The sequence below is a fragment of the Lepeophtheirus salmonis genome, chromosome 3 (assembly GCF_016086655.4).
Source record: "Lepeophtheirus salmonis chromosome 3, UVic_Lsal_1.4, whole genome shotgun sequence".
Taxonomy (NCBI): Eukaryota; Metazoa; Arthropoda; class Copepoda; order Siphonostomatoida; family Caligidae; genus Lepeophtheirus; species Lepeophtheirus salmonis.
Genome location: NC_052133.2, coordinates 22,732,580 through 22,740,910, shown reverse-complemented (window position 1 = coordinate 22,740,910; position 8,331 = coordinate 22,732,580). Strand labels below are relative to the sequence as shown.

General features: G+C 34.8%; 1 protein-coding gene and 1 long non-coding RNA gene across 3 annotated transcripts; both read right to left on the bottom strand.

The window, feature by feature from the left end:
• Positions 1-249: 249 nt before the first annotated feature.
• LOC139904950 (uncharacterized) lies at positions 250-1,627 on the bottom strand. Its single transcript, XR_011779300.1, has 2 exons — positions 942-1,627; positions 250-874 (listed from the first exon to the last, which is right to left on the bottom strand). It is a non-coding gene; the product is annotated as an uncharacterized lncRNA (long non-coding RNA).
• Positions 1,628-3,992: 2,365 nt separating this feature from the next.
• Positions 3,993-8,111, bottom strand: eIF3a (eukaryotic translation initiation factor 3 subunit a). Of its 2 annotated transcripts, XM_071887177.1 has the most exons (5): positions 7,946-8,111; positions 7,694-7,877; positions 5,469-7,576; positions 4,943-5,413; positions 3,993-4,805 (listed from the first exon to the last, which is right to left on the bottom strand). In XM_071887177.1, the coding sequence occupies exons 2-5, from the start codon at positions 7,755-7,757 to the stop codon at positions 4,170-4,172; spliced, it is 3,279 nt and encodes a 1,092-aa protein (XP_071743278.1). In that variant the 5' UTR covers positions 7,758-7,877; positions 7,946-8,111; the 3' UTR covers positions 3,993-4,169. The 2 variants fall into 2 exon arrangements, with proteins under 2 accessions (XP_071743278.1, XP_040564646.1); XM_040708712.2 differs by lacking the exon at positions 7,946-8,111 and having other exon boundaries at positions 7,694-7,925.
• Positions 8,112-8,331: the final 220 nt, after the last annotated feature.

Sequence of the window (8,331 nt, the reverse complement as noted above, 5' to 3'; positions counted from 1 at the left end):
TTTAAGTAAATAAGTAATAGAAGAAGATACCGAGTTCATTTTACAGAGGTTTCTGTTAGTAAACCAGAAAAGCTTGTTTATCCTACGGGTAACACGTTCTTAGTAATAACATACAATGTTCAAGTTCAAACCAACATAAAAAAGTTTGTCTATGTTCATTGATAAATAAAAGATTTTGAATAAGGGACATCATTAATTACAATCTGGCAAAAGGTTCAGCTACGATATGGAAGAAAAGAATCTCTTTGGTTTGGTGGATATGGGGGGTATGCGTTTGCCTATTCGTTCACATGTTATCTACATAAGTGAATATCCTTTAGTCAATGACTATATTGAAAATTAATTGTAATCAGCTCATTCTCATATGTCTGGAGTAGAATTGATTTGACATTGGAGTTTTCCCTTAGAAACCTGGATGCATTATGTTTGAAAAGGTTCTTCCTCCAAGTTATCAACCAGAATGAATCCCCTCTCCAACTCAGAGATTGGAACTCGACTAAAGATGAATTCATAGTATGCATGATGTAGAACTTAACTACTACACACATATTCTATAAATTCCAATAGATTTACAATATTTAATATTTGCTGAATGTTCCACATCGAGCAAACGAATGATCAATCATGTTTTCATCAAAATGGACGATAGGAAGAGTATGTAACCGGCGTAGTGAGATGTTGTCAATTCCATGGATACTTCCAATATCTGATTAACGATTATTTTCTCTTTCCCATATTATAACACCAGCACAGGATCCTATGAAGTCTCTCTCGTTCATCAACTTTGTGCTTAAGTAAATGGTCTTGCAGCAAAAGCTTAGATTCCTAGACATATTAATACTGAAATTTCAATGTCCCATATAAGTATCATATTCTAAAATTTACAAAATGTAGCCAAAATTGATGTTGAATAAAATATTGAATAAATTCAATAAGCTTACTTGTATTAATTTCCTATTTCTCGGGCGAGGTAGATAAACAATTGTTATGTCCACATCCCATTCGCTCAGAAAACATCACCAAACCATAAAAAAATCACTAAAGCATACTCCTTGACATCCCCACTATATCTGTTTCCTCCTCCCCTTGACCTAATCTCTTAAAGTTGGATCAAAGGGATGGGGCTAGATCCAATTGTACATTTATTCCACACATGAAATAGTAAGTTAATACAGGTAACTGTATTTAATTTCTTCAATTTCACTTCGCTTTGTAGATATACAATTGTTTTCTACAAAGTTATTTAATCGAACTCAAAATTAAAAAAGAAAAAAACTAAACTGAAATTAAAACTGTTTAAGTGAAAAAGATTCCTTTTTCACTTAAACAGTAATAAAATAAAATATATTATTTTGCATAATATAACAAAAATTCAGAAAAAAGCACTAATATAAATTTTGACAAACATAAATAATTTTTTTCAACCATATAGCACTTGTATCATATTTTATCCCGTCCTCTTCGCTTTATAGCGTCTTCCTATTAATAAGGCAGAAGAGGAACATTTTAAGATTTTGGGAAAGCACAAGTCGTCATTGGCCTAAACGCAACAATCACTACTCTGTAACTGGGAGGCTTAAACTTATTTGTATTAACTCCCCTTCTAGACATCAGCACCTTCAGACACCGACTGAAAGACCAAGTCCCCTCTTTCCTTTCCTGTTTACATCCCCCCCCAAAGTAAGATATGACTAAGGGGGTCTAATTTTACCTCATTGAATCTAGGGATTGTGTCAAAATTGAGTTCTTTTTTAATCACCAATGGTATAAAAAAATTAAATTATCCCTATTTATCTTGACGTCTCCCCCCCCCATGATTTTCATTTAACTAACTCTACAAATAGAAAACAACAAAGCTACTAAAGCTAAATCGTTCTTTGACAGATTCTCAGGGGCCCTCATCTTCCTTACAAATTCTATTAATAATCGTACATCCCAAGTTGCTTTGTACCTCGGTAGTGGTGTTTTCAGATTAAATAGTACTTTCTCATCTTTGAGAGAATCTTTGAGCATTCATCTCATCCTTAATACAACTACCCCTGACTTGGTATATAATAATGGTCGATTAATGCTCACAATCCCACTTAATGCCATTTGTTTCTCTTACATTAAGAAAGCCAAATCATTCAAAACCATCTCTGAGGTGGCATTGAAAGGGTCTAAATTTATTTATCTGTAATATTCCTGAAAATTATAAAACAAGATTTGTATGCTTTTGGGAAGGAATGTCTTATATCAGAAATTATGGTTTTAATCGCATACTTGTCTATTACCTTTTCTTTTAAATGAAATCTCAGTCTCCATGCTATTAGGGTTCCTAGATTTACCTTGGGTGAGTGCAATTTCTCCAGATCTCATAGTAGTTATCTCCCATTCCCCAGTTCTCTGGATTCTATGGCTAACTTCCTGATTTTTGGGAACCAATGTGATCCCTTCCATAGTGGTACTATCACAATTGCCGGTACTGGACGTTCACCCCGCAGTCTCGTTATCACCTTCTGAATTAATGGTTCAGGGAGGAAGAAGTAACTTCTTGACTCCCATCTCAACGTAAATGCGTCCATTCCCATGCTCAGTACCCCTGAAAAGTACCTCAGAACCTGATGGCATAGCTTCATGGGGAAGTCATCTGTTTCCAGGAGGAACTATATTTTTGTTAATATTTTGAAAATCCGTAGCCATAGTTCAAATTCCCATGTACTTACACTTACTTAATAAGAAATCTGCCTCCACATTTTCCTTTGAGGGTATCTATGGAAAATGTGGTTCAATCTCCTTTTCCACTTCATAAATCATTTAGGTCCTCTCAAAATAAACCACGGGTACATGGGATTATAGAGGCAACTGCAGAGACACCAAGCAGGTTTAAACAACCAACTCCACTTCACAAATAATTTATCCCTTTTCTTAATACTTTAAAATAAACTACAGGCCCTTGGGTTGATAAAAGCTACGGCAAAGACTCCAAGTAGGTTAAAAAACAATACCAATACTTCACAAAGCATTGGTGGCGGTATTTTTCGTCTCAGCCTAATGGTTTCTTGATTTTAAGCTTTAATAAGAACTAAGAAAATAAATATGACATCTAGAAACTTATAACTAGAATTATTTTATTGGGTCCGATCTTTTTTAACATTCAACGGTCCTAGCTGTCTTTTTATTTTCTTCCCTTCTAGCTAGGATATATGAATTTATTTCTCTCACATTGTCTTGCTTTAATTTGATTTATTTTGTTTTCATATTGTTCCAACTGTGATATTTTAAGTGTATTTTTTCTGACTCGAACAATTGATGAAAAGAAGGAAGCTTAGCTGTCTGCATAATTCAAAGCTTTTTTCCTCAAGATCGGAGTTTTTCTGACCGAGCAATATATAACTTAGGTCGCTAACATAAAATACCAAAGGCTAACCAATCCATGATCGATATAAAACCATTCGTCTTGCTATTTTTTGATTGGTTTCGTTCTAATATTAATAATTGGCGAGTTTACTTTTTTTAATTATTTTTTGGTTGATTACAATTGTCCAATTTAAAAAGAACCCTAACCAAGGAAGAATTACTGTGTAAGCTGTCGAAAACATTTAAATTATTAATTTAAAGAAAATTCAATAGGAAAACAAAAAATCGACAGTGGTCTGTCGAGTAAAAAAAGTTGGGGAAACTAATTCATGTGACATGCTAACTAATTTTAATATTCTAGTTTTACTGCTTAATTCAGTTTTACTTTACTATCAATCTGAATCTGTCCTCATATATACAATTTTAAACCTGATACAAATACATAAAAATTGTTATACCGAAGAGTACATGAAAACAAAATGTCATAAAAATTATGTATCTGACGAATTAGACGGTGGTGAACTATTGAGTTGATTTTTCTCTCTCTTATAGATAACCGTATTTTAAAGCCATTACATTACATAAATTTTATCAGTAAGCATCGTATTTGATTATTTCATGATCAGTTGTACAAAATAAATAGAAGAAAAGGATTTTTGATGTTAGTAGTATTATATTTGTGAAAAAAATGAGTTTACATTTTACCACCTACATGAGAGTATTGTTTGCTTAAATACAAGTATATAACATAATCATTACGAGATTGACGAAGGTATTTCTTAAGAGAATGAATAATATATACTTCCATTCTAACAAATATTCACATAGATTTAACGTTTAACTTTCGTCCAACCATCATCTTTGCTATCATTCCCTTCTCTCGAGTTATCTCCAGAGGTACGGCTATTATCATTGTTAATAACTTTTTTGATAGGAGCCTTATAACGATCGCCACCTTCAGACCTAATAGGTTTATCCTTTTTATCATCAGAAACTTTACTGCGCCAGTTCATATCGTCCATTCCAGTGCCACTTTTATTATACGGACGTCTCTGCTCATCTCTCCTTACACCTCCATCACGATCTTCTTTTCTAAATACACTGTCACGATCGTTTCTTTTAAATCCACTATCACGCTCGTTTCTTCTCGATCCACCGTCCCGATCATCTCTTCTAAATCCACTGTCCCGCTCATCTCTTCTAAATCCACTGTCCCGCTCATCTCTTCTAAATCCACTGTCCCGCTCATCTCTTCTAAATCCACTGTCCCGCTCATCTCTTCTAAATCCACTGTCCCGCTCATCTCTTCTAAATCTACTGTCCCTATCATCTCTTCTAAATCCATCACCACTTCTCTTGATATCACTTTTCTTACTTCCAATATCATCTCTCCAATTTTTACTAACCAAAGATCGATTTTCTCTTGAAGGAGATGCAGCACTTCTATATATATCCTCGCGTCGATCCTAATAAATAAAAAATATAAATAAGTGAAAAAGCTTATAACAGGATAAATTTGAGAAATGTAAGATTAATGCAAACGCATGTGATTGATTATACAGGTAGGGTATTTAAAAATTGAGTTTGAATGTATTATACTCACAGGGAAGTGACCCATGGAACCCTCTCTCTCTTGTTCTTCTTTTATTTCCTTTTCTCTTGCTCGTCTTTTAGCTTCAATAACTTCCAGTTCGGCATTCTTCTTTTGCCAAGCTTTTTCTTCCTCAAGAGCTCTTTCTTCTTCCAATCTTTGTTTTTCTTCTCGTTCTCTTTTAAGCTGTTCATCACGAAGACGCTGCTCTTCCTCTTTCTTTTCCTTAATCCACTTCTCACGTCTTTCAGACTTACGAAGCTCCTTCCTCTCAGCCAGTCTTCTGACTTTTTCCTTTTCCATTAACACATTGAATTCTTTTAATTTCTTTTCAAATTCAGATTTACGCTCTTTTAATAGTTGAGACAAATATATATTTTTGTCATCTTTGATACGAGACAGACGCTTTTGAGTGGCCAGAGCGACTTCTCTCTCACTCTTAGCCTGAGCAATACGATCTTCCTCCTTCTTGCCCCAGAATATCTATTATATCAAAAAATTAAAATGACTGATATAAGAAATATTAAAAATTTGTTACTTTATCCTGCTCTTGATCTTCCTTGAAATACTCAAGAAGCAACGGAATCTCTTCCTGACGTTTAGCTCTTTCAAAGTGATCTATTTTTTTTTCTTGAGACTTGAGACGAGAAATAAGTTCTCTTTTTTCCTTCTCAAGCTCTATCACTTGACGTTTCATAATTTGATCAGCATCTAGTTCAGCAATTTCATTTTCATCCAATTTATCAAGAACTTTCTTTCCAATTTCAGTCTGAGCAATTTGTTCAACTTTTTCTTTGATGTGTCTTTGTTGAATTTGGCGGATCTCTTCCTCACGTTTTCTTTGCTCTCTTTCAATTCGTTCACTCTCAAGACGTTTCTCTTCAAGTTCTTGTTGCTCTCGTAGAATTAGTTCCCTTTTAGCATCTTCTTCAGCAGCAATGTCCTGAGCTCTTTTTTCAAGATACTCTTTACGATCCTCAATAGTTTTTCTTCTTTGCAAAATACGTTCATGTTCTCTCTGTTTTGATTGGTGATAAGATTCCACAATCTTTAGACGAAGTGCATTATTCTCCAATTTGAATTTGTCTGGATGAATAGTTCTAACACTCTTCTCTAGAACTTCCATCATTACCATTAGTTGATTACGAATCTGCTCTGACGGCATATCTTGGATTTGAGGTCCATCAGCGACATCATGACTGTGGGATTCCACTAAATCGGTTCCAAAATGAATGGTCCTTGTTCGATGATCAATTCTTATTTGCATATCATTGTGCCGGACACAGTCAACAATCATTCTCTCCAAAGAGAACGCATCAGTAAATGGAGCTAATTCGAGAAGCCGATTGAAGCAAATAGATTGATAAGATTGAGAAACTTGTCTCAAGAGACGAACAAGCGTTACTTGTTTAAGAGATGGTATATATTGTCTCAAGCTACTCATATCCTCAGCACTATCAATGTAATCAAGAACTTCTTGTACTCGATTACAAATTTTCAAAGGATTAAAATCTACCTCAAGTACTTGATACAAATTTTGAATTTCTGGTGTTGCGAATTGCAATATGCCAAATCTGTACACATCCTTAATCAACGACGTCCTTGTAGGAGGCTGTTGAAGTCCTAGTTGAAGAGCAAGACGAGCCATTTTTTCTTGAGGTGTACGATCCATTTCAATAAATTTATCAAATTCTGGGTGTTGAGAAGGTTGGGGAATTGCAAGAATAGATACAAGAACTCTAGAAGCCATCTTAGACAACTCCTCGGAAGAAATATTTTTCTTCATATCTCGATTCAATTGGAAATGTTTAAAGACAGCAGCAGCATGGAAAAGATGACATCCTGATTTCCAATATACAAGAGCTACTTTTTGATAGTAATTAGACATGGTCTTAGGTTGATAAATTTTCTTGGATAATACCATCAAACCATGAATATCCTCGATGGCTTTATACGCCTCTTGCCACAATTCCAACTGAATAGCAGCATCGAGTTGAATAAGACGAGTTTCTAAATTGAGTTGTTGAGTATCAGGATTATGCAGATTTATACTCATAGGAGATGTTGTTTGCTTAATAGTGAGTTCCAAATGAGTACGAAGTTTTTCACATAGCTTTCTAAACTCAGTCTTCCTCTGATATTTAAGACAGAAGCGAAAAGCTTGTTGTGCAATGTCATGATACAGGCGTTCAACTCTAACATTGGTTCGGAGTAATTCAAGGCATTGGCAGTAAGACTCCCATAGAAACTTGACCCAGGGCATAAGAATGGTTCGATCAGATCGATCTTGAGCGTCTTCACCGCTAACAGCACTGAGCATTATCATTTCTGGAGTAGCTATGTTTTCGAGATCATCGACATCGGCCACTGAGTCTTTGGACGCTTGACGGGCAGCTTCGGTTTTCTTCTCCGTACTTGTAAGATAGAATTGAACCACTGAGGCTAAAGAGGCCACATTGGTGGATTGGCACATATTCCGGTATTGGTAAAGACCCTCCTTGGCCACATGAGACTTTTTCAACTCCACACATAGATCCAAATACTTGAACATGATCTGTTCAAGGAGCTTCTCCGGGAAGGTGTTATGGTTCCGTTTCTTGGACTTGATGACATCATAGAGGGTATCCAAAGCACGGGTGTCTTTCCCTAAAGGAGAACCGGAGAACGATTAGTATGATATCACAAGATACAGAGTTCCTCATCTCCATGAGGATAAGGGAACTCATTTTATTTGTATCCATCAAAATACGACAAGATATTTACCGACTTTAATGAACTCCTCCGCTTTGCTAATAGCATTTTCGGGCCTCTGATAATATCGAGACATGGTGGAAGAAAAAATTCCAGATGCTTCAACTTTCAGATTCTAATGAATAGCTATGGCGTCCACCAAAAGAGCAGCAACTCCCTTTTTTTCTAACTTATGATTATTTATTATCTCTCCGCGCTATAAAAAAAGAAAGGACAAAAACGGATATGACGTCATTGGAAGACTATTTATCTTATAATTCAGACCTTTTCTACTGATTTAATGCATTTTTTCTCCTTTTTTAATATAGAATATGTACATTTAAGGATCTTAATGATAACTGAAAAATTTAAAAAAATGTATTAAGTGCTCAAAATGAATTAGACTACAATTAATCTTGATTTAGATGCAATGCTAGGTCAAATACCAACCAGAAAATAAAATTTGGATGACGTCACAATTGCAATTACTTGATCCAATGACTAGTTGTACTTGCTTGATCGACTTAAATAATAATTATTAATAAATATTTATCTCAAAGCATATTCCTAATTTTTGGTAGACGATATAAATCAAATAATTGAGGATGATGATTGACTGCCTATGAATTTTTATATAATGTAGACTATTTTTTGAACACATTTTGTTTGAC